The sequence below is a fragment of the Canis lupus genome, chromosome 6 (genome assembly GCF_011100685.1).
Source record: "Canis lupus familiaris isolate Mischka breed German Shepherd chromosome 6, alternate assembly UU_Cfam_GSD_1.0, whole genome shotgun sequence".
NCBI classification, from domain to species: domain Eukaryota; kingdom Metazoa; phylum Chordata; class Mammalia; order Carnivora; family Canidae; genus Canis; species Canis lupus.
In genome coordinates, this window is record NC_049227.1 from 15258086 (window position 1) to 15284534 (window position 26449).

Sequence of the window (26449 nt, forward strand, 5' to 3'; positions counted from 1 at the left end):
ACGGTGCCGTCCGGAATAGCCCTGGACTCTGGGAGTGGAAGTTCTGGGGGCTGTATGCAGGCTCGCTTTCGTGAAGGCCCTTGCACTGCCCTGTGCCTGCACCTGGACCAACAGGCAGGAACCCCCCTCCCTGCTCCTTCTCTGGCCCCAACCAGCACCCCCCCAGTTACCATGAAGTCCCTATTCCCTTCCAAGCAATCTATCCATCGTCTGTCATTCTGCAAGGGAATTTGAAGCAGCAAATAAATAAAATACCATGACTATTAAAACAGATCAAAGCTTTGGTAAACTCAGACTGTGTTCTTTCCAGTTTCTGTAACCTCCTTTCCCCAGATTTTGATGTTTCCCGTTAGCATGCTCCAGAATGTCTTGTTGTCCTGGAGGTGGACACAGAGAGAGAGGTTGCTTCTGCGTAGCTGGCAGGCTGTGAGGTGCAGCTGCCTGGGTCCTCAGGACACGGGGTAGCCCAGGAGATGACGGCTCTGCCCCCAGCACCACCCTCTCCCCACAGAAGTCAGTTGCAGGATCTTGGGTACTTAGGGCCTGTTGGGATAAGGGGCTGCAGCAGCATCTCCTGCTGACCTGCCTATGCTCTCTTCTAGCTGGAGATGGAGGTGAAGATGCTACAGTCTCAATCCAGCACCGCCGAGCAGAGCTTCCCACTGTCCAGGGAGGAGGTGAGCTCGCTCAGGTATGTCAGCACCTCTGGCCTCTGGGCCTGCCTTTCTGAATCACAGAATCCTCTGCACAGACTTGGCTCTTCCCCCAGAGCTGAGGGCCAGGCAGGGTCCTGCTGTCTGTGCCATGGCAACAGGGCCTGTGAGCAAGGGCTTGTCTGGAGCTAGGCACAGACAGCCCTATCTCAGAAGGGAGCTGCTCACAGGGTGCTTCCCATGTGCCTGCTGGGCCACCCTCAGCCTATGTATCGAACCAGCTCAGAGCACCTCCTGTTTCCCCCAGAGGTTTTCCTGATGCCTCCTGACCCCATCCTGACACAGCACCATGCCTGGTGAGGAGTAGCTCAGCTGGGCTCCTCTTCACTCCCTGGTCCGGGAGAGGTAGCAAGTTCTAAAGGAGGAGGTTTTCAGGGAGACTGAGGCAGAGCTCCCCTTGGGTCACTGAGCTGGCCCTGCTGTTTCAGTCTGTTACTGGAAAGTGGCTGATGGGCAAGTAGATGCCATCTCCCCAGAAGTTCTGGGTGCAAAGCGAGTGCAGGCCAAGCAGCCTTGGTTCTGGGGTGCTCTGAGTGCCTCCACGGGACAGGCCCAGGGTGCACGGGTTCCCATCCTCAGGTGCTTTTGGTGGCCGGGGAGATGTGGGCAAGGACCCTGCTGCTTGGTGACGTTGCCTGGGGCTGGGGTGTGAGCTGGCCAGGCCCTGTGCCCCTCCTTGGGCCAGTGTCCTCCTCTGACTGGGCAGACAGCCCTCCTTTGCAGGTTGTAAGAACTGGATGCGAGACTGCATGTGGGCCATGGATGTCTCCATGGGAAGTGTGTGGGTGCCAGTGATGGCGTCCTCTGGATTCCAGGTTTCTTCCATTGTTTTCAGCACTTCTTTCATGTCAGGACCTCAGCCTCATAGATAGCTGTCACTAGAGATGCCTCCTGCTCCCCAATTCCAAAGTCGCCAATTTGTTATTCTCTGACTTGTTCAGAAAGGAGCATGTGGGATGGGCGTCCTTTAGGCTGAGCATGAGGACCAAGCAGTGGTGAGCAAGGGTACATCTTCTCTCTTCCTGAATTTTACAGTTTAACAGGGATTGGGAGGATGTTACATAAAATCCGGTCTGCAGCATCGGGCTGCAGGAAGCATGGCAGAGGTGCTATGAGAACAGGTGTCCATGGGGTCTGCGGTGTGATGAGCTCTGTGGGTGGGCCAGGCAGGGGCGGGGACCCCAGGGGAGTAGGGAGGCGGCAGTATGTGAGGACGTGGTGTGGAAGGAAGGACTCCATACTGGACAGAGACCAGCAGGGCATGGGGACCAGGCCAGGCCAGATGAGGGCCTGGTAAGGATGTGGCCTTATTCCCAGGAGCTGGCAAAGATTTCAGGGCACAGAAGCAATCATATCTGTCGTGTAAAAGCTTCCTGGGCTGTCCTGAGTTGGGGTCTGGAAGAGGGGCTTGGCAAGGGGACAGCTGTCTCCCAGCCAAGAGTCAGCTGAGGATCTGCTATGGTAACGTCCCCGTGAAGAGATGCGGAAAACACTCTCCAACACCTGACCTCTAGGAGCAGCCCCAGCCCAGCGATGAGTGCAGTTGGAATCTGAGGGTGGGCTCAGGGCCCTGGAGAGCAGGTGGGGTTTATTTGGGTCCTGATGGTAAGTAGGTGAGGAGGAGTGGCACAGGGGCTCCCGGGACACAGATAGGTGGCTTCCAGGGGCGGCATGCTGGATATGATCCTGAGGGGCCTTGAGTGCTGCCCTGGGAGTCTCGTGCCAAGTGTGGGAATGCAGATGAGAGGCGGCCTCCAGGCTCTGCCTTAGCGCCTCTCTGGCCATATGGCAGGTAGTTGGGACCCTTCTCTTATGGACTTGAGCCTCCAGGTGCAGTGGTTAGCAGGACCCCCTAGAGATATGAGTGGGACTTCCAGGACCTTGTCTGCTGTCAACAGAGCAGGGCCGGCTGTGCTCTCATTTGTGTAGTCTGGCACACCTCTGGTAGATTCATTTTTATTTATTTTTAAAATCTAAATAAAAGGCTTTATCAATGATATGCTGTACATCAAGATCAAAGCTGCCTGTCCCCACCGTCTTGTTTGGTGAAAGCAACTGTGGGAGACAAGCCTTTGTGGCCAATTAATAGAAATTGGGTCGGCAATTGTGTGGACTGCTTGCCAGGACACGTGCACATTGCCCTCTGAGTTTCTGGCCGCTGGACGGGGAGCTGGAGCCACATTTGACAGCACAGGACTTCGTGCACTTCCCCCTTGGCCCTGTGGTGAGGGCACCTGCTGGGCAGGCTCTGGGGTCCACCAAGCACAGCCATAGGGAGCCCCTGACCCCTGCCCTTTCCCTGGACCAGTAGCTGGGAAACAAGGTCTGTGAGCCCCTGCCAGCCCCTCAGCACTGGGTTGTGGGCAGATCCCATGGAGCACCCCGCCATTCACCCCATGCACCTGGTGCCTCTGCTCCTCTTGGCATCCCCTTTATAGTAAATGTTCCAAAGTGGTGCCATGCCTCAGTTTTCCCTATGTCACATGCCATACTTTGCTTTTCTGGGAAGCTGCAAGGAGCCATTCAAAGTGGCCCTTCAGCTGGGGGTGGGGATGCCGACAGGCAGCAACCCCCCACCCCAGGAGGATGCCCTGGCCCCTTTGCTCCAACTCCTCGCATAAGAGAGTGGGGGAGCCCTAGTGCCCCTCCCCACTATCTTTGTAATTTCTTGTTGCCTAGATGCAGAGGAGGCCGAATGGGTTGCTCATGGGCTGCTGGCCCTAGGGGACGGGGATGGGCACAGGCAGATGGGTGTGTTACATGTGAAGTGCATGTGCATTCGGTGTGTGGTCAAGGACATGAGGGGCTGGTGATGTGTTAACTGCACATGTCACACAAACACACACACGGAACATTGCTCTTTAACGAGCAAATGAGGGGACTCTCCTCAAGAGATTTAAGTGGAGGCTGCGAGGCCCTTTCAGCTGAAATAAATCCTGGTTCCTTTCTGGTGTCACATGGCAGCTCTAGCAGATCTGAGTCATTTGTGGATTCACGCCCAACTCTGCCGCACCTGCTGGGCCCTCCCACCACTCCTGGCTTAGCCCTAGACCCTCTCTGCCACCCGAGACCTCAGCCCCCCTCAGAGGATGACAGGCCCTGTGCCCTGTGGTTCCACTCACACCATTTTCAGAAGGCAAAGTACTAGGCTCTTACTCAGTTTTTTAAAAAAAATCTTATATAGATAGTCCTTGTAGAATATCCTGTGTTCTGTGCACCTGCAAGTCCACGATCAGAAAGACATAGAGCCTGCCCCCTGAGCTCCCAGGGCCAGTGGCTGATCTCAGAGATGAGGGCAGCGCTGGAGAGGCCCTGGCAGCCCAGTCCCCACCCACAACTCAGGCCTTGAAGGCAAAACCAGCTTCCCTGCATTTCAGACCTGCTGATGCCAACTCCTTTCAGACCTGGGGCTGTGGGCCTCAGTGAGTGGTCCTGCTGGGGAGGTGGTGTGGCCAGGAGGAGGCAGCCCTCCAGCCCTGGTGCTCACAGGCCATGAGCTTGTCCTCCAGCACCGGGTTTGTCAGAGTCAAGCAGGGAGCCTGCAGGCATCTCTGTGGCCTCATGCTCCCTGCCGATGGGGCAGCTCTGTTGGGAGGTTAGATAGGGAAGCCTGTGGTCAGCACTGAGCCATGGGCACCTCTGTGAGCGATGTCCTGACGACCACATGTGGGCCCCTCCGTCAACCCCCTGCTCCACGGTCTGAAGATGGTGGCCTCGCCCGGAGGCCATGTGCCAGCCCGCGGTGTCATCTGCTTCTCTCCACCCTGCGCTGACTTGTGCGGTGGGCTGTGGATGAGGCATGTGCCTGTGTCTGTCTCTCTTAAGGCCTGAGTCTTCTCCTGGCACCCAGAGACCCACTCTGCCGTGGCCCTGTGTTCATGAGCTACATGGGGCGCTCAGCGGCCCATTCCATTCCTCACTTCCATTTCTCTAGTACCTCTTTGAGACTAGTATCACTTGGGTATTAAACTTTCTGAATTAGTGCTCTGTTTTAAAAACATTTTTGATCATATTTTTCATCTTTTTTTTCTATTTTCTATAAATTTTCTTAGATTTATTAGTCTTATTGTATTTCTGCTGTGATGTTTCTTAAAATTTCTTGTTGTATGGTGGTTGTCCTTTGAATATCTTTCTATATGTAGGACTCGTTGTAGCTTTATGAGTAAACCATGCTTGCACCTGTCCGCCCTTCATGGACAGCGTGGCGGGTATAAACCAGACCTTGGTCTTTCGTGCTAGATGCTGTCCTCAGGAGTGTGGTGGCCTGGAGGGCTCTGCTGGGCCACCTCCCAGGACCTCACAAGTGGTGTGTCTTTGGGGAAGATCCTGTCTGTGAAGTGGAAGTGCTGCCATTGCCTGGGAACTGAGGGAACAGAATGGCAAGCTCAGCATCACTATGGAAACCTTCCCATGGTCCCCTGGTCACCGCGGTGACTTTGCACTTTGGTATTCCTCGGCCTGGAGAACTGCTGTTTTCTCTATGAAGAAAATAAACCTCTGATATTCCTCTAAGATGGGGAGAGAAAAAGGTGATGGAGGACACCAAGGAGGTCACAGAGATGATGGCTTTTCCAAGGATCTCCAAGTCCCATTCTGGTCAGTCAGCCCCTTCCACCTATGTCCTCACTGTATAACTCAAAACCTGTCGTGGCACACAAGCAGGGAAGACCTGGAATAGGAGAAGAGGTGGCCCACGTGAGACTCTGGGACTTGAGCGACGTGGTGATGAACCCCCTGAGTCCCTGGCTGAGGAGCTGCCTAGGCTGCCAGCTGCAGACATACCCAGGACGCTCCAGAGAAAACTCTCCTGACAACACCTGCCCCATGATGACCAGCAGGAGCACTCAGGCCCCACAGGCCATGTCAGCTGGGCCAGCAGTAACCCACCTTCCCCTCCAGTCCCTAGAGCAGCAGTGCCAGGGGTGTCAGTAGGGCAAAGGAAGCCGGCCTTCTGTGCCCCGCTGAGCAGAAGCCACCAGCACCCAGATTTCCCCACCTCCTTGGCATCTAAGAGCTGAGGCTAGATGGCAGCAGCCTGCTTACCTTCTCCCACTGCCGCAGGCTCCACAGGCTTGCCAGGAAGCCCGTGCTCCAACCTGGAGCAGCGAAGTGGCCCTTGTTTTCCTGGCCCTGGTGTCTGTGGGACCCAATGGGGAGCCCAGCTTACAGCCCACTGTGTGCAGGCTACCCCCCTGCCCGCATGGCGTGAACGGGGCCCACAGGTGGTGGGACTTGCACCTGCCTCCTGGACCTGGCACTGCCGCTACACAGGGGCTACTGCCTAGAGCAGATTCACTCGGTTGCAGGATATGGTAGAAAGTCTCAAGTCGTACCCAGAGCCAGGCTATCAGCTTGAACAAGAGGAGACAATCAGCAGACAGCAGCAGAGCAATGACGTCGGTGGTAGAATTATCTGACAAGGATCATAGAGCAGCAGTCATAAAAATGCTGCAGCAGACAAGAATCTTCTTTAAACAAGCGAAGAAATGGTAAACCTCAACACAGAAGGAGAAATGTGTTGAAAACAGACAAAAGCCCAACAGAAATGTCTGTAGACCTCGAAAATCCATTGACCAAAATGCAAAGTTCCTAGAGCAGCCTCAGCAATGGGGCAGAGGTGGATGGACGGACAGACGGCACCAGTCAGAAGGACAGAAAACAGGCTGATGGCTGACAAATGGGAGCAGAGCTACTGGGATCCGGCCCCGGAGATAAATATACATTGATGGGAGCCCCAGAGGCCACAGAAAGACGAGCTGGAAAAACATCTGAAGAAATAATGATAGTTCCTCAGATTTGGTGTAGGGCATAAACATAACAGATTTAAGAAGCTGGGTGAGGGATCCCTGGGTGGCCCAGCGGTTGAGTGCATGATCCTGGAGTCCTGGGATCGTGTCTCTGCATGGAGCATGCATCAGGCTCTCTGCATGGAGCCTGCTTCTCCCTCTGCCTGTGTCTCTGCCTGCCCCCACCCTCTCTCTGTCTCTCTTTCTCTGTCTCTCATGAATAAATAAAATCTTTAAAAAAAAAAAAAAAAAGAAGAAGAAGCTGGGCAAACCCCATATCATATAAAACACAGAGATTCATACATGATACATGCTAATTAATGTGAAAATTAGAGACAGGGCCTTGAAAGAAGCTGCACAGCTGTCCTGTGTGTGTGTGGATGCTGCTTAGAGCACCGTGGACCTGTCCTCTGGGGCTGGTGAAGTGCATAGCATCGTTCCTGCCCTGCGAGAAGCAGACTGTCTTGCCAGGGAAAGTGTGCTCCAGGGGCGGGTGGGAAACCAAGCCTTTCTCAGAGTGCAAGTAAGAGACCTGCCCTTGCTGAGTGGCCAGGGGAGCATCCTGGATAGGTCAGGTTAGCAGAGGAAAGCTCAGGATTTCCCACATGGGAGGAGGGCAGTGGCATGTTTGCTGACCTCCACACGTTTGCTAACCCCCCCCCTTGGGGGTTGGAGGCCCATGACCTTATGCAGTGGTGGCGCTTTGTGTGGGGGATGACAGGCCAGGGTGCAGAGGTGGGGGGAGCCCTGCCTCTGCTCCTCAACACGGCATACAGTCACACTGCTGACTGGGGGGCAGATGTATGTTTGAGTGTCTGAGGTAACCCCAAGGACAGCTGTACAGTGTGCTGCACTCAAAACCACTGTCAGTAAAATACAAAAGAGTCTTAAAACGGTCCAGGGAGCCCATTGGAAGGCAAAACATAAGAAACAGAGGCATAATCAGGAAACAAATAATATGATGGCGGCTTTAAGCATTAGCAAATCAGTAATACTTTTAATGGAAATGATCTAAATGCACCAGTTCAAAGATAGAGACTGACAGGTGGATAAAAACACAGGGCCTATCCTATTCTGGCAACAAGAGGCTCCGAGCAGCCACAGCCACCTATGTGGGTTGACAGGGGAAAGGTGAAAGATGGGGTATCACTCACATGTTCATTTTTTCAAATGTGGCTGCATTAACTAATATCAGATAAAATATACATGAGAGCAAAGAAAGTAGCTGTGGACAAAAAGGGCTATAGGGTGAGGACCAGTATAGCAGGAAGATGTGATGATCCCTTGGGATCATTACCTTAAGAGCAACGGACCAGTTCCTTAAAAACCACAGACTCATGAAACTCAACCAACATGAAATATATTATCTGCATAGTCTTACAAGCATTAACAAATTGAGTTCATAACTAAAATGCTTCCCAAAAAGTTATTTCCTGGCCCACGTGTATCCCTGGAAAATTCTAAACACTTAAAAGAGTAATTTGCATCAATTTTATTCGATCTCTTCTGGAAAAAAGAGGAGGTTGTCAGGGTTTGGGAAAGGGGTGTGTGTGTCTCGAAGAGGATAGAGGATGGCATGAGCAGCCTTCTGTGTTGATCCAGTTCTGCATCTTGTCCTTGGTGGTTACGTAGATCTGCATGTATGCTGGGATCTTATGCAGGCTAGCGAGTAGGGAACTCTGGAGGCCACACCATCTCAGCCTTCTTGGGTTTGATACTGAACTATACTTGTTTCAGGTTGTTGCAGATGAGGTGAAGAACAGGTGGTCCTCCTTGTACTTTTTTTGCAAGTTCCTGTAATTATTTCCTGAAAAGTAAAAAAAAGAAAAAGAAAAGAAAAAGAAAAAACGAAACAAACAAAAAAAACCCACCACACCTCCAAACAATCTTCCAGTTTGAGCCCTACCTTCACCATTTCCAGAAGTGACTGCTGGTTACCCATTCCTGAGACTGTGGAAATTTCTTGGCTTTTCCATTGCCGCTCTAGGATTTAGATTTTTGAGTTATTTACTACTCTTCCATCTGCTGTCCAGCTTCTAATGGTCTTTTGATGTTGTCCCTTCTTTTATTTTCTTTGTCCTCTTGGGAGTACAAAGTACAGGAAAAAGAGTAAGGAAAGCTTTTACTCTTGTGTTAGTGAGATTTTCAGAGAAATTGCACTTACATGTATGTATAGAAGCCACAATCTCTCACTGGAATCTTGGTGTTTTTTCCATTTGTGTATGTTTTATAAACAGTGAAGCACATCATTCAAACCCTGTTTCTCCACTTTATAACCTAACACTTTCCTATATTTTTGCAAGCTCTTTGTAAATGTTAATGGATAGTCTATTCCAAAATATAGTTAATTAATCTACTTTTGGAGCTTGAGTTGTTTCAAGTTTTCAGCCATTCAGAACAAACTACAATGAACACTCTGCATTAACTGTTGTCCGTGATGGGTCTCAAAAGCCTGGCAATATTTAGACCATGGAAATCTGGCTGTGTCTAGGATTCTGATGCATCGTGCTTTTGAAAGTGATGACAGCTCCTTGCTCTAATAGTGGTGGTAATCGTTGTCGTCAAAGCAGCTAGCCTTGATTCAGTACTTTCCATGGGCCAGGCTCTATACCTGTGCCTTCTCTGCACTAGTCTACAGAATTCTACAAACAAACAGTCCAAAGAGGGATTTATTTTATTTTATTAAAAAGTTTTTATTTATTTGAGAAAGAGAAAGAGAGAGAAGGTGGAGGGGGGTGGGGGCAGAGGGAGAAGGAGAGGGAAAAGCAGCCTCTCTGATGAGCAGGGAGCCAGATGTGAGGCTCAGTCCCAGGACTCCAGGATCATGACCTGAGCTGAAGGTAGATGCCTGACAGCCACCTAGGCCCCTGCAAAGAGGGATTTAGAAACTAGTGTTCTACTGAGGATAGTTCACCTACAGTAGAAAGCATCCCTTTAAAAAATACAGTGTTAGACACCTGGGTGGCTCAGTGGTTCAGCATCTGCCTTTGGCTCGGGTCTTGATCCCCGGGTCCTGGGATCCAGTCCCGCATTGGGTTCCCTGTAGGGAGCCTGCTTCTCCCTCTGCCTCTGTCCCTGCCTCTCTCTCTCTGTCTGTCTCTCATGAATAAATAAATAAATAAAATCTTTTAAAAAAGTAAAATAAAAAATACCGTGTTACGACTGGTGGAATACCAGGGGCAGGGTCATACAGTTGTCTACCCAAGCATGGGACTAAGACTTTGCTTTCTTTTTGGAAAAGGTTTAAACAATAATGAAACTAAATAAAAGCCAGTCTACTTTTATTATTAGCATGTACCTTCAATTCTAAAGAAGGTGAGCAATAAAATTACCCCCCCACACGCCCAGTGGTGTAGAACATTTGATAGATGTGCACACGTACATTCACCATCACAGTAAGGTACAGATAAGGTACAAAACGTTACTGGGAGGTTTTTTAATATTTTACTTTAAAAATTATTATATAGTAAAATTGCCTTATTTCATGAGGGGTGCCATTCTATGAATTTTAATTGCCCCCTAGTTGGAGTACAAAGTAATTTCATCACCTCAAAATCCCCCTTGTGCCCTCTTGTTGTAACCACCCACCTCCACATGGTGGACTCCTTGGCAACCATGGATGCCTTGTCTATTTTTGTCAGGAATGTCTGATGAATGGAATCCCATAATATGTAACCTTCTGAGATTGGTTTTGCCTTGCCAATGTCAAGGTAAAGGTTGTTTTTCCCTCTAGCAAGGCATTAACCTTAAGACAATGGAAACTTCCTGAGGAATGTCACACATTATCCCACCCTGGATGGGGATTGTTTGTGGAATATCAGTTTCTGCTTTGTCCTCAGCTAGCCCTCTAAGAGGTTCCCCATCTTTTCCCCCCTAAGCAGTTTTGACCCTTAAATCTTTAAGGTTGTTGAAGATGGAAGGTCTTATCCTCCGTAACTTCTTCCTGCTGAGTAGGGGCGTAGAGATGTCCATACCTATGGGTCCATATGGTCAGTTGGGGAGCATATCCGGGAGTTACAAAAAGAGGGAGGCAACCCACTCCCTTTCTGATGACTATTGCTTTCTAAGTTTTGAGATCAAGAAGTATGAATATTCCAGCTTCATTCTTCTTTTTCAGGATTATTTGAACTCTTCCTACATCTTAACCACATTAAAGTCTTCCTATCCGTGAACATGGGATGCCTTCCATTTATTTTGATTTTCTTTTATTTTTTTGTAAAATTTTATTTTTAAGTAATTTCTACCACAGTGTGGGGCTCGAACTTACAACCCCAAGATCAGAGTCACATGCTCTTCTGGCTGAGCCAGCCAGGTACCTCTTCTTTCATTTCTTTTAGCAATGTTTAGCAATTTTCAGTACATGCCCCTTTATGTCCCTGAGTAAAATTAATTACTAAGTGTTTTGTTCTTTCTGATGTTGTTGTAAGTGAAATTGTTTTCTTAATTTCCTTTTCAGATTGTTCATTACTAGTAGACAGAAATAAAACTGAGTTTTACATACTGAAGCTTGCAGCTTCCTGAATTCATTTATTAACTCTAATGAATATGTGCTTGTTTTGCAGATTTTTTAGGGTTTCTAGATTGTGGCAGTTGCAAATATAATTTTCTTTCTTCCTTTCTAATATGGAAACCTTATATTTCTTTTTATTTCCTAACTGCTATGGCTAGAATTTCCAGTAGTATATCGAATGGAAGTGGTAAGAGCAGGGATCCTCATCTTAGTTCTGATCTTAAGGAAAAACGTTTCAATCTTGTACCCTTGAGATTGGTAATAGCTGTGGGTTTTTTGAAAAGTGCCCTTTGCCATGTTGAGATTCCTGTCTGGTCTTAGCTGGCTGAGTATTGATGATTGTCAGATGCCTTCCCTGCATCTGGGGTTTTTCTTCATCCACCAAAGTGGTATATTTCATTGATTGATGTTCATATGTTGAGACAATCTTGCATTCCTAGTACAAATCCCACTTGGTCATGGTGTATGATCTTTCCAATATGGTGCTGGATTTTGTCTGCTAGTGTCTCATTGAGGATTCTTACCCTATTCAACAAGGGTTATTGGCTTGTAGTTTTCTCTCAGTGTCTTTCTCTGGCTACAGTACCACCATAATGCTGGTCTTATAGAGTGAATTTGGAAGGGGGACCTCTTCTTTAACTTTTTGGAAGAATTTGAGAAGGATTGGTGTTAATTCACTTATGAATGTTGGTAGAATTTACTGTGAAGCCATCTGATCCTGCACTTTTCTTTGCTGCTGTTCTATCGCTGCTTCTATTTCCTTGTTAGTTACTGGTCCTCTCAGATTTCTGTTTCTTCTTGTGTCATTTTGGTAGTTTGTGAATTGCTAGGAATTAGTCTAGCTTATCCAATCTGTATAGTCACCCACAGTCTTGTCTGGCAGTCCTTTTTATTTCCAAAAAAAAATTAGAAGTAACATCCTATCTTTACAGTTTTTAGTAGATTTGGACCTAAGTATGTCTTTTTATGTCAGTTCTAAATTTTGCTTTATTTTGGTTTAGTATTGTGTGTTGCTTTTATTCAGACATGATTGATTTTTTTTTTTTTTTTCAGTTACTCACTTCGTGTCCTGCACCTTATTTCATTTTCTTATCAGTTCTATGAGGGTTCTTTTGTTCAATTCCTTGGGACTTTCTAACATAGATATTCTGTTGTCTATAAATTTGGTCAGTTTTACATCTTCACTGGTATGCCTGTGGTCTTTGCTTTGTGCTGTTTGGGACTTCAGTACAATATTGACAATGGGGTGATAAAGGCAGACACCTTTGCCTTATTCTTGGTCTTGGGGCTGGGGGAGTATTCAGTCATAAGCCACTGGCAATGATATGAACCATAGGGTTTTTGTTAAGTGTCTTATCAGGATGAAGAAGTTCTCTTCTATTCTTGATTTATCATGAAGGGATACTAAATTTTTTCAGGTCCTTTCTTTTTCCTTGAATTGATTGATATTATCATGTGGTGTTCCTTCTTTAGATGGTTGGTATGAAGGATGATATTGATTTATTTTTCAATATTGAACCAATCTGACACCCTGAGATGAGCCCTCCTTTGTTGTAATGTACTACCCTTTTTACATATTGCTGGATTCAAGCTCGCTAATGTCTTGTTGATGAGTTTGTGTCCATATTCGTGAGGGATGCTGGCCTGTAGCTCTCTGGTACTGTTCTTGTCTGTTTTGTATAGCATAATGCTGACCCCCTGAAATGAGTTGGGAAGCATCCCCTTCTTTGTTTTCTGGAAGAGATGGTGTCAAATTGGCATCACTTCTTTAAACATTTGCACCTAGTAAACCATCTAAGCTTGGATATTTCTGTTGTGTGAGGTTTTTGACAGTGTGATGTCTTTACTAGCCCTAGAAATTCACAGGCTATGTACTTTATCTGGGGAGAATTTGGGTAGATTGTAGAATCGGTGCATCTACGTAAATTGTCAAGGTTGTGTGTGTGCAGTAGTGCACACAGCGCCTTTCTTGTTTATCTGTAGGATCTGCAGTGAAGCCTCTCGCTCCTGTCCTGTTTTTTCTTTTCTTTTTCTTCTTCTTTTTTTTTTTTTTTTTTTTTTGCCAGTCTTGTGGTGGTTCACAGTTTAATTGGCCTCTTCACAGAACTAGTGTTTGGTTTTTTTCATTTTTCTGTTTTGAGTTTCACTGATTCCTGCTCTTTATATATCCTTCCTTCTGCTAGCTCTGGATATATTTTTTTCCTTTTCTTTCTAGTTTCTTAAGGTGGAGCCTTAGACTATTGATTCGAAATCTTGTTTTCTAATTATAAACATTCACAGCTACAAATTTTTCCCCAAGCATTGCTTTAGCTACATCACACAGTTTTGTATGTCATGTTCTCGTTTCATTCAGGTAATGCTACTTTATAATCTCATCAGTTGTTTCTCTAAACAATGTGTTATTTAGATGTGCAATGTTAGATTTTCAGGTGTTTGGAGATTTTCCTGCTACCTGTCTGTTACTGACACCTGGTTTAACCCATTATAGTCTCTGAATATAGTTTGTATAATTTCAATTTTTAAAAATGTGTTTAGGTTTGTTAAATGCCACAGGAATATGATCTATCTTGGAGAATGTTTACCTGTCCTTGAGAAGGACTCTGTCATCATGGGGTACTGCGTTGTACCCATTTCCATTAGGCCTGCCTGGTGGACGTTTTGGGTGGCCCACCCTTCCTTCCTTCCTTCCTTCCTTCCTTCCTTCCTTCCTTCCTTCCTTCCTTTTTTTTTTTTTTTTAGATTTTATTTATTTATTCATGAGAGATACACACAGAGAGAGGCAGAGACACAGGCAGAGGGAGATGCAGGCTCCATGCAGGGAGCCCAATGTGGGACTACATCCCAGGACTCCAGGATCACACCCTGAGCCAAAGGCAGATGCTCAACCGCTGAGCCACCCAGGTGTCCCTGGGTGGCCCTTTCTGCTTGCAGTGTCTGCTTGCTGCTGAGAGGAAGTGTGAAGGCTCCAGTTGCACTCTCACTCCTTTACCTCCCTCCAACTCCACCCATTGTTGTGTTGCATATTTTGACATTCTGCTTTTAGCAGCAAGTATACTTAGGATTATTGTGTCCTGGTGAGTTAACCCCTCTACAGGCACATTTCCAGCAGTCTGTGTTTGCTTCATGCCTGTGTCACATTTTGGTAATTCTTGCAAGAGTTCAGACTTTGTGATTATTACTTTTACTATAATTGGCCATAAGCGATCATGACTACTGCAGCTCAGATGGTGAGCACTGTTAGTTTCATTAAGGCAAGCGCACTTCCATAGAACCTGATGCTACTGCAGACTCAGACCGCAGTGGATGGTAAACCTGGCTTTTACGTGCTTGGGAACCAAAGTACACACTCGATTCGCTTTCCTGTGGGTCTCTGGGGTGTGCCCGCACGTCTATGTCTGTGTGGCCCCTTTCTGGATGGTAACCTGCCCTGACTCGCCTGCACCCGATGTCGACATAGCCCCTTCCACTTGTTGCCTTCCTCCTGCCATCCTTCTTTCATTTTCTTTCTTGCGTGAGCACTTAGTACGTAACAAGCACTGGCACATTTAATTCTTAAAACAAGCTGTAAAAAAACAGTAGGGACTATTACTATCCCAATTTTGTGGATGAAGGAAATAAGAAATGTTAAGTATCTTGTGTAGGGTGATACCATAACCTTCTTTCCTGCTAGCTGTTCATTTTGGATTCGATTTTGATTCACAGGAGGCTTGCAGAAACAGTACAGAGAGCGCCCATTTGTCCCCTTCTCTTGGACATTTCCCGCTGCTGGATATGCTTGCATGGGCATGTGCTGTCTGCTCTCGGTGCCCCTTCTTTGCACACTTCATCTGCCTGCCGATGTCCAGTCCAGGCCCCACCTTGGTTTTGGTTGCCCCTGCCTCCTCTGCTCTGGGCAGTGTCCTGGTCTCTCTGTTTCTTGTAGCCTTGACAGCACTGGCCAGGTGGCCTTGGCCATCCCTGGGCTGGGCTTGTCTGACGTGCCTCATGAGGAGACCTAGGTTCTGGGCTCTTGGGAGGAAAACCACAGAGGTGAGGCCTCCTCATCACACGAGACCTGAGGTTCCTAACACTGATGTTTCCTTCTTTTTTTTTTTTTAAGATTTATTTATTTATTTATGACAGACATAGAGAGAGAGAGAGAGAGAGGCAGAGACACAGGAGGAGGGAGAAGCAGGCTCCATGCCGGGAGCCCGATGTGGGACTCAATCCCGGTACTCCAGGATCGCGCCCTGGGACAAAGGCAGGCGCTAAGCCGCTGAGCCACCCAGGGATCCCCTGATGTTTCCTTCTGGACGCACATCCCTCATTCACACTTATTGCAAGCCATTCTTTCCAAACTCTGCATAGAAATCCCCTCAATAGAACAGCCGCGTGCCAGTGCTGCCTTCCACAGGACAGAAAAACAAGGTTCAGCCAAACTCCCCACACTCTGTGGTGAGGCTCACCTTTTCTCCACTTTCCAGAACATGCTCTTTGTTTCCACAGGAGTCCTCACCAGAGTCATCCTGAGTGCCCAGATTCTTGGCTGCAGCCTGTGCCTATCACCAGCTCTGAAGCCGCGTCCACATGGGCAGGGGCCCACAGGGGGTAACAGTGGCCTTTACTCCTCAGGAACTGCTTCCATGCTCGGGCTGCCATAGCAGTTGCCACAGCCCAGGTGGCTTGAGCAATGGACGTTTATTTTCTCTCCCTTGGAGGCTGTAAGCTTGAGGCCAGGGTGCCACGAGGCTGTTTCTGGTGAGGACTCTTCCTGGCTGCAGACTGTGCTGTCCTACCAAGTCCTTACGGCAGGAGACAGTGTGTATAAGCTCTCGGGCATCTCCCTTACCAGGACACTTACCCCATCACAGGGTCCCATGCTCATGATCTCGTTGAACTCTGGTTACCTCCACACTCCATTACACGGCAGTTAGGGCTTCAGTGTAAGGGTTTGGGGAGACATTCAGTACACAGTAGGACATCCCCTTCTGGTATGAAAGACCCCAAAGCTGGGCCATCAGCCTCTCTGCTCTGGCCTATACTGCAGGATTCCTGCATTGGTCATGTACAGACATGGTCATCTTTGCCTGTGTGAGCCCAGCACTTTGTTCTGTGCTGGAAATGCGGGCAGACGTCTGATGCACGGGACAGAGAAGTCAGTGGTGATGGAGTAGCAGCATAGTCCAGTGAGTCCATGAGCCAGTGGTCAGGGCCTATAGTGGAGGAGGAGGCAGCAGGCAGTGCACATGGTATGGGATCAGCAGGTGCTCAGCCTGGACAAGTGCATTATGGTCCATATGCTTTTCTGACTATCCTCCAGCACTGTTAGTGGTCCCCCCTCCAGGCCATCCTGGGGTCTCACTATTGGCACCCGCCTCCATCACCATTGCTTGTAGTGTAGTGAAAACAGCCAGCACCTGCCTTCTAGCTGATTCCTGCATGCACACACCTGCTTTGACTGGCATAGTCTTCTCAGGAGGTGATCCGGGATGTCATCTGGTTTGTATAGCACCCTCTGTGTCTAAAAAGCTTGGAATCACTCAGTTTCAAGAACTCACACCACAGATGCTTTCTTTGAACTGCTTGAAGGCAGAGCAGCCTTGTGAGCCTTTGAACTCACACGGGTTCATTCTCCCTCCACAAGGGAACAAGTTTCCCTGAAGAGGGCAACTGGGGAAGGAAGGTGCTCTGTTTTCAGATGCGTGAACGACTGTTATTTATGTGGATTTGTTCTCTTGACAGTGGCATGGATTACAGCAAGCCATTTTATTGATAATGCCTGCAGCCGCATGCCTGTGCTTATTTGAATTTAGCCCTCGAGAACATTTGCTCACCAACCTTCAGAATCTATAACATCCTATTTTAACAGGGGCCCAGCAGGCCTTCTCACTCAGCCTGCTCCCAAGATGTGGGAGTCTTTCCCACAGAAGGTGTCTTCCCTGAGGCAGCCTCAGGTGCTGGACCTGCCCCACACTCCTGGGGACGCCTCCATGTCCATCCCTCTAGAAGCCCTGACCCAGCAGGAAAGGCATGGACACTGGAGCCTGACCACAGGGCCCAAGTCCCATGTGCGAGGATGGTGCATGTCTGGCCCACCACGGGGGGGGGGGGGGGGGGGGGGGGTTGTGGCAGCACTCACCGAGCTATGAGCCAGTGGACCTTGGCAGGTGTTTTTACAGCTTTATTGAGGTGTAACTGAGCTGTGACAAGTTGCATGTAATTCAGAGTATACAGTTTGATGTTCTCACAGATGTGTGCGCACACATGCCAGTGTCCCAACGGTCAGCACGCTCCAGGTGGCAGACCTGTCCCTTACCCCCGACATTCTCTCCCGAGTGACTGGAACCCTCCCTTGCTTCCACACCTCAGGCAGCCTCTGACCTGCTTCACTCAAGTAGATTGGTTGGCATTTGATAAAGTTGGAGAGGAATGGACTCCTGCAGTGTCCACTCTTCTGTGTCTGGCCTACTGTTTTGAGAGATCACTGTGTACTCCTTTGTATTGCCGGGTCCTGTTTCCTGGTGTAGACACACTGCTGTTTGTCTCTGTGCACACTTGGTGACTGGCGTTCGCTTTCCCCAGCGTTAGGCTGTCATAGACAAAGCTGCTTTATGCTACAGATAAAGTCCTTGTGTAGAGATGTACTTTGTTTTCCCTCCAGTAACCACTGACTTGGGGAATGGCTGGTAGTTGTATGTTTCAGTTATTTTGGAATCCGGCTCTCTGCAAAGTGGCTGCACCTCCCAGCATCCCCACAGCCTTTACATTGTAATCATAATTGGTGTGTGGTGACGTCTGCTTGTGGTTTGGACTTTGTTTCCTTAACGAGTGATGACGTTCGTTGAGCGTCTCTGCTTGTCATCATCTAGTATCTTGTTTGGCAAAGTGTTCCAGCTTGCGTCCAGTTTTTATTTGATGGTTTGCTCCTTGCTAAGTCTGGAGCTTTCTTTATCGATTCTGGGTGCAGGTCCTCTGTCAGATACTTGCTTTGCAGGCATCTCCTGTTCTGTGGCTTATTTCACTGCCTTTGTGAGGCTTTTAAAGAGAAATCTGTATCAATGTTTTTTCTTTTATTTGTTAGTATTTGGATATTGTAGCTGTGAAACTTTTGCCTATCCCGGATTCACAGGTTTTCCTCTACATTCTTTGTCAGTTTTATAATTTTCCAACTTACATGGAGGTTTATATTTCTATTTTGAGCTATTTTTTTATATTCTACACATAACAGAATTTGAAGTTTTTTTTGTTGTTGTTGTTTTTGTTTTTTTTTTATGAATACTCAGCTGTTCCAGCACCATTTGTTAAAAAGACATCCTTTCGGGATCCCTGGGTGGTGCAGCGGTTTAGCGCCTGCCTTTGGCCCAGGGCGCGATCCTGGAGACCCGGGATCGAATCCCACATCGGGCTCCTGGTGCATGGAGCCTGCTTCTCCCTCTGCCTATGTCTCTGCCTCTCTCTCTCTCTCTCTCTGTGTGTGTGTGTGACTATCATAAATAAATTAAAATTTAAAAAAAATAAAAATAAAAATAAATAAATAAAAAGACATGTTTTCTAGGCACATGGGGGGGTGAGTCAGTTGATTAAGGTCTGACTCTTGATTTTTGGCCCAGGTCATGATCCCAGGGTCCTGGAATTGAACTCTGCAACTGGCTCTGTGCTCAGCGGAAAGTCTGCTTCTCACTCTTCCCCTGCCCCTCTGACCACTCATGTGCAAGCTCGCTCTCTCTCTCTCTCTCTCTCACTCAAATAAATAAATCTTAAAAAAAAAAAAAAAGATTTCCTTTCTACACTGAATTGCCTTGGAATATTAATCAGAACATGCTATGCTGTCCCTGTATAGGTGTTTATTTCTGGGTGCTGTTGTGTTTCCTCAGTGTGACTACAGGCCAGGGCTGTTTTGGTCACTAAGGCTTTATGACAGCCCTAGAGACTAGGTAGTTAGCTCTCCAACTTTTTCCCCAATGTTGTTTTAAGCATTCTGGGCCCATTACATTTCCACATGACTTTTAAAATCTGTATGCACAGTGAAGTGTGTGGGATTTGACTGGATGGCTTGGATTCTTTCAAACAGTGTGGGGAGAGGTGAAATCTCAGCAGGCGAGCCTTGCAGTCACGACCACGTGTATCTCCATGTGTTTGGGCTGACATTAATTCCCTTTCTCTCAGTGGACCCGCATGTAATTTTCAGAGGGCAGGCCTCTGGTGGCTTTTCCAGACCGATCTCCACAAGCTCTATGTTCTTGGACGCTACTGTAAATTAGGATTTCCAGTTACTAATTTCTAACTCATTCCCTTAGGGTCACAGAAGGTATTTTGAACTCTAAAATCCTTTTCAACATGTTGAGCCTCCTTTATGGACCAGTCTCTGTCTGTGTTGGTAAATATGTGCATATGCCTATGGAAGACTGTGCCCTCTGCTGTTGTGGTCAGTGTTCCCACAGGACACTGGAGTCAAGATGCCTGATCATGTTGTTCATGTCTACTTTATCCTTCTAGGTTTTTTGCTCCTTGTCCTATGAGTTATGGAGACAGTGCTATTGAAATCTCTGGCTGTAATTGTGGACTTTGTTGCTTAAACTCAACATTTCTAACTCACATTTCAGGTTTTGCTGCATCTCTGTTGAAGCTCTATCGTTAGCAAATAAGTGTTGAGGATAGTTGACCTTCTTTGTCATCATGAATTTGCCTTGTGGATGCCATTCTTAGCTCTGAAATTCACTTTGATAATAACAATGTCTCCAGCTTTCTCTGTTGGTCTTCCCCGTGTTAGTGTCTGAGGTAGGTTTGCCTCTTTATATCAAGAGAGCTGTTTTGTAAGTGCATAGTTGGGGGTCTCTGTTCTATCCACTTTGATAGCCTGTGTTCAGGCGGGTGTGTAGGCCGTGTCATGTGGCGGCTGGTACAACTGGGTCTCACTCTCTTCTCCTCGTCCCATCTCTTCCTCTGCATTCCCTATTCTCCTGTTTTTCTGGCTTCTAATTCACTGAGTGTGTTTCATCATTTCGTTTCCTTTCTTCACTTATTAGTTGTCACTCTTTGTTATTTTAGGAGTTGTTTTGGGGGTTATGGTATACATCTTTCACTTATCTCAATCTTCCTCCAAGAGATGCTATACCGTCCCACATATGCAGCCTCATCACCGTGTATCTGATTTTCCCCTCAAGCTTCTGCTGTGTGTGTCACACATTTTACTTATACCTCTACCTGGGTCTACCCCAGTACACTTGTGTTAGTTCTGTTGAAACATTCAGTCTCTTCAAAAAAAATAGTAATTTGCTTTTGTATCTTGTCTAGAAGATGCAGTGTGTATCTATCTATCTATCTGTAGATACACACACACACACATATGCACTATGGAATATTATTTAGCCATAAAAAATGAGATCTTACCATTTATGACAACATGGATGGACCTAGAGGCTATTATGCTCAGTTAACTAAGTCAGAAAAAGAAAAATACTTTATCCTTTTACTAATATGGAGTCTTAAAGACAAAATGAGTGAACAAATGAAACAAAACAGACACAGACAGATGAGAGAACAAAGTGCTGGCTACCAGAAGGCAGGGTGGAGGGGTTAAGAGGTACAGAGCAGCCCTTATAAAACAGGTAGGTCTCAGGGGTTAACATATAGCACAGGGAGTGGAGCCTGCGACACTGTAGTAACTTTGTGTGGTGACACGTGGTGACAATACACCATGGTGAGCATTTCGTGACATCTATGGAATCATGGTGTTGTACACAAGAAACTCGTGTGATAGTGTTTGTCAACTGTATGTCAACTGCAAATAGAAGCTAGTAATTTGGGCAGCCCCGGTGGTGCAGCAGTTTAGTGCAGCCTGGGGTGTGACCCTGGAGACCCGGGATCGAGTCCCACGTCGGGCTTCGTGGCTTCATGGAGCCTGCTTCTCCCTCTGCCTGTGTCTCTGCCTCTCTCTCGCTCTCTCTGAATAAATAAATAAATAAATCTTAAAAAAAAAAAAAAAGAAGCTAGTAATTTAAGTATCCCTAGAAGATGTAGATGAAATTGAAAACTGTCTGTTTGCCCACGTAGCCATGCTCTCCACTACTCCTCACTCCTTTGCGTGGATCCAAGTCTCCATGTGGTATCCCTGTCCTGCTGCTGGAAGGGCTTCCCTTGACCTTCTTCATGAAGCAGATCTGCTGGGGATGAGTTCTTGTAGGTTTCGTTTGCCTGAGAACACCTTTATTTTGCTTTTGTTTGTGAATATTTTCACTGGGAATAGAATTCTACCTTGGTATTTTTTTTATTTCAGTATTTCAAAGATTTCTCTTTCTCACTAGCACTGTGGCTGTTTGTCTTTATGGATCTTGTGCTTGGGGTCAAGCTTCTTGGGTCTGTGTATACTTTTCATCAAATTTGGCACTTTCCTATGGTGTTTTGTCTTCCTGTCCCCACCTGTCCTTTCCTTCGGGTGCTCTGCTCATGTGGACGTTATGCTCCGTGAAGTCACCCACAGCTCAGGGACGATCTTTCAGTCTTAAATATTCCTTCTCTTCTCTCTTTTATTTTGGATGGTTTTGTGTGTTGGATTTTTTTTTTTCCTGTAGTCTTCAGGTGTGTAAATTTTTCTCCTACAGAGTCCACTCCATCATTAGCCCGTCCAATGGTGACCAATGTCACCTTAGGTGCTGGGGCTTCCTCTCCAGGAATGGGGGTGTCTCACACTCTACTTCCCTGTGCTGAGCTGCCTAACAGTGGATCATAGCTCCATGGCCCAACACTTTCAGTAACTGCTTTAATGTCCTTGGATGCTGCTTACTGTCTGCTGTTCTTGGTAGGTTTCAATTGATTGAGTATTCTCCTCATTATGGGTCATATTTTCCTACTTCTTTTAATGCCTCTGCTAGGCCTTGATTAGTTGGCAGACACTGAATTTTGGCTTGTTGGATTCTGAATATTTTTGTATTCATATAAATCTTCTTGAGCCTTTTCAGAGATGCAATTAGGTTTCTTAGAAAGAGTTTGGTCCTTTTAGATCTTATGTGATTTGCTAGGCCTAGTCTAGAGATAATGATCTCATGCTCCTGAGCCCAGCCCTTCCTGAATAATCTATGAGATGTGAGTTTTCCATTCTGGCTGCTGGTGAGAAAGGCCCTGCTCCTCAGCCTGTGTGCGTGCCCAGCACAGCTTCCTGGACACCTTTTTAGTTTTTAAATCACGTGAGTATAGTGCCTTTCAAAAAATTAATGAAATGAAGACAAAAATAGGCCCTTTCTTACAGCAAGCTGAAGCCTGCCCCACGCTTGTGTCAGCTACTGGCCTTTGCATGACCTCTGGGCCTGTGAGGGAGGAGGGACTCTGCAGGGTCCCCCAGAGCCTGCTTCCCTCCCCAGCCCACATTTCTTTGGGCTGTGCTTCTGTGTCCTCTACAACATGTGGTCACACCTCCTGGGACCAACAGGCACAGGACATGTGCTGGCTCCCCCCGTCCTGCCTCTGGCTAGTGTTTCCCCTGCCCGCCTCGAGTTGTGGCCATTGAAGACCCCCTGCCAAGCCCTCCCTGTTGAAATGGATGGGTAATCTGTGGTGTATGTCCTGATGGTCTGGCTCTTCCTGCAGGTTGAAGATCGAGGAGCTGGAAGGGGAGCGCAGTCGTCTGGAAGAAGACAAGAAGACGCTGGAAATGCAGCTTGAACGGTTCACCCTACAGGTACGTGCTCACAGGTGGCCATTGGTGGAGGCTTCTCCCAGAACTCTGCATTCTTCTTGCAGGCGCATCCTATCCTCCTGGCTTCTCTCTGCACCTACAGATGTCCCATCTTTACCCAGTAGGGAGCATGTCCTGCCTTTGGGCTGCACATCACCAGCCCAAGGCCCTAGTCCCATGTTCTGTCAGTTTGTCTCCCCTGTCCCTGCACCGGCCATAGCCCATGAGTGGTGTAGGTGAGCAGCCTCACCAGATCTTCTCTGCTTGGTTTTGGTTTGTCTCCAGGCCCATCCCCACCTGCCTGCAGTCATGAAGTCATACTGCTACTCACACTGTTTTACTTTTACTTTGTTTTTCATTTTTATCCTCCTGTCTAAATTGTTCCATGGCAAGAAACCTGCAGGTTTGTGATTACCCAGATTTTGGACAGGCCATTGATTTTATCTTGACACCTATTAGAGGCAAATCAAATCTCTTTTTTATTATGGATTCTTGGAGACGGGAGAAGTGACAACTCTGATGAAGTGAGGTGCCGTGAGCTGCGGCTGGCAGTGTTCAGCTCTAGGACCTGTACTGGTTTAATTGGGCCGCAGTCCTCAGAAGGGAAAGCTGAGCTGTTGGCAGATCGACCCCCGCGGCCCATCAGTGGGGCCCTGTCAAAGCAGGGTTGGCGGGTGTCTCCTTCGTGTTCAGTAGGGCACAGCCTGCCATTGGAGCTGATGGCTGCCCAGGCCCCCTGTGGATGATTGGGGTGCAGGGAGTCCTGCTAAAATATTTCATTGCCTTTCTTCCTGCCTCTGGGCCTCCAGGCCTTTCCCAGGGAGCCTGCTGTGGCTCTTAGAGGGGTCACTTAGGTGAGGTGCGGGTGAGCACTGTTGCTAATGGATGTTGACCACCAGCATCCTGGGAGATATGACGTCTGGTGCTCTTCCCATCTCAAGTGTTCCTGTGTGGAGATACTTTGAGTTCCATGCTGCCCCTCGGGTGGGGCAGAGGCCTTGCAGCAAGTTCTGGAGCTGCTCATGGCCAAGGGGCTGGGCTCCTGCCCATGGGCGAGGTGGTTGCCCATGTCCTTACCTGAGGGAGGGGTGGAGAGCTGGTCAGAGTGCCACAGCCCAGCTGAGGGGGGTGGGGCGTGTGGGCCCAGGGGTCCATCATGCTAGGGGCTGAGGTGTATGCATGATGATCATACTCCTGAGTCTTGGCTGCAGTCTTGGGGTGGGAGTAGTAGGGCTGAAGCACAGAGGAGTGGGCAGTGGAGGCTTCTAGCTAGCCACACCATGGCCTCCTCTGCTCCAGTGAGTGTCCTACAGCCAGACCTGGGGACGTTTGCTGATCCTGCAGCAGTGCCATCCCTGGCCTTGAGGGGGGGTCCATGACAGCATCTCCCCATGTTCTTGCTTCCCACCCAAATCCAAGAGGGCCTTCTCTGCACCTAGAGTGGGGCTTGTCTCAGAAGGGTCGGTGCGATGCTGGGGTGCCAGAGATCCCCACTTCCTGACTGTTCATCGTAGAGGTCCTGTTTAGCACCGGCCTTGGCCGCTGTTGTCGCTGTGCTCTGCAGACCTCTCCGGGAGGTCCTGCTACTCTGTTTCCCTGATGAGGAAATGTCCACTCAGGGAGGGGCAGTTGTTTGGCTGAGAGCACGCAGCAAGAGGGGCAGAGCTGGGCTTTGAGTCCAGTTTCCTGTTTCCTGAGCTGTGCCTATTGTCCTCATGGTCGTGGGGCTGCGTTGCTGATAGCCCAACAGCCATTCCCAGGTGCCCAGCCTCAGCTCCCCTCCAACCCGGGCCTGTTATGTGGTGCTGTGGGCAAGCAGAGGGTGGCACCCCAGGGCTGAGCAGACTGTTCCAAGGTGTTTGGACATTTGCTGTGGCAGCAACAGTTCTTTCTGACCCAAACGCCATCCACTCATCCAGCTCATGAAAAGCGCCTGTGAGCCAGGCCCTGCTAAGGACACAGGAATGCAAGGGCTCTGCCCTGGAACCCTGACCCCCAAGGGCAGACAGGAATGAAGGGGGCAAGTCAGGTCAAGATAAGTGGTCGTGACAGTTACACAGCATGGACAGGAAGAACTTGTGTCTGGCTGAGGTCCAGGCAGCAGCGAGATGGGTCTGAAGGTGGCTTGGAGGCATGGAAACAGGAAGGCAGTGTGGGGTCTTCAGCTGGAACCCTGTCTGGTCCCTTAGGTGTGTTGAGCTTTGCTGTCTGACTCCCCGGTGGGTCCTTTCTAACTTAAGGATAACAACACCCATGTGGGGGGGCACCTGGGGAGTGGAAATGCCACGTCTGCGCACACTTGGCTCTCATCCATCTCTTGACACCTCCTGACTTCTCCATTGTGAGGGCAAAGACCTCCCCTCTTCACCGCTGTGCCAGGGCCTAGGGAGCAACAGGAGCACACGTGATGCCCTCCTGCTGCCCGGTGAGCCCCACTCTTCCTCTGGGCTGAGCTGAGGAGCACCATCCAGCCGCAGCCGGCCAGGCAGGGCCTTGGTGCCAGCACGGTGCTTCCAGGGCATTCCTGTGCAGACATCCTCCTCTCTCCCCTCTTCCCTCTGAGGAGAAGCTTCAAGTTGGGCCGCTTCAAGGAAGATTGATTAAAATCAGCTGCAGTTTGACTTAATTGGGAACATATGCTTGGAGAGGGAGCGCCACTAGTTAGAACTTCTTGTAATTAGTTCACAGCTGGTTGGTGAGGAAACAGCTCCAGTTACCGCCCCGAGCCCGGTGTGTGCCTGCTGCTCCACACTCTCTGGGTGCCTCAACGGGGTGGGGTGTAGGCCTGCCAGGTAGGGAGGGGGGCTGGCCCCCGGTGCCCCAGCTCAGGAGGGGGGCTGCTGCGGTCTCCTGCATGCCTCTCTTTAGAGATGGGGAAACTGAGGCCCACAGTTAGCCAGCACATGAGTGGTAGTTCACAGACATCTTTTGTAGAGGCAGAAGGGGTTGGACACATTCAGAGTTTTCCAGCACTGGGAGAACAAATTGCGGGGATGTCTGGGCCCAGAGGCAGGGGGAGCTCTGTGCTCCCCATGTAGCTGCAGGAGCCAGAGGCTGGTGGCTGTGTGGCAAAAGGTGTGCTCCCTGGACCCAGGCCTGCACCCATGGCCTGGCCCTCCCTGCTGGAGCCCCATGCTCCTTCCTGCCTTAGATCCCGCCCACCCCACCCCACCTCTGCCCTTCACACCTCTCCACTGGCCTCAGTTTTCCAGAGCCAAAAGAATGATTGCCGAGTGGCAGCAGGACTTGTCTCATTTGCCCTGACCTCTGATTTGTCCCTCTTCCTGGTGGGTGGCACTAGCGTGGCTGGTTGCTGTGGCCTTCATGCCTGTGGCCCTAGTGTCAGGCCATTTTAGCAACTGTGGTGACAGCTCTTAGCCGGGTGCCTCACACACTAGCCAGTACTATCAGTAGTGACACCACTGTCCTGTGCTTTACCTTGATGACAACAAACATGCTTTTCCACATTTGTGTTTCTGATGGGCCACATTTGGAGACTGTGACAGCAAGTGGGCCACACGAAGCTCCGGAGGTGCAGTCAAGAGGGGATCGGATGCATGGCAGCCCCGGCCTGGGCTGGACACTTGAGCATGCAGAGCATAGCCTGGCCGCTGGCTTGCGCTCTGGTGCCCTCTCAGGTCCACTGGACTTGCCCCAGCACTTTGTGAGCATTCTCACACGTACAGCAAAGCCAGACGAATTCCACAGTGAAGACCCACTCGCCCACCACCCACATCCTGGCATGAGCGTTGTACTGGGGGGGCCCTACGATGCCCACCCCTCTGCCATC

The 26449-nt window shown here is 48.8% G+C and overlaps 1 protein-coding gene across 6 annotated transcripts in view; it reads left to right on the top strand.

Annotated features, from left to right (window-relative positions):
• The window catches only part of MAD1L1 (mitotic arrest deficient 1 like 1), a 347043-nt gene that overhangs the window by 224917 nt on the left and 95677 nt on the right, over positions 1–26449 (top strand). For all 6 annotated transcript variants that reach the window (XM_038539652.1, XM_038539650.1, XM_038539651.1 and 3 more), the window contains 2 exons: positions 603–691; positions 22572–22662. In XM_038539652.1, the coding sequence (XP_038395580.1) occupies positions 603–691; positions 22572–22662 (180 nt within the window). The remainder of the gene's footprint in view (positions 1–602; positions 692–22571; positions 22663–26449) is intronic.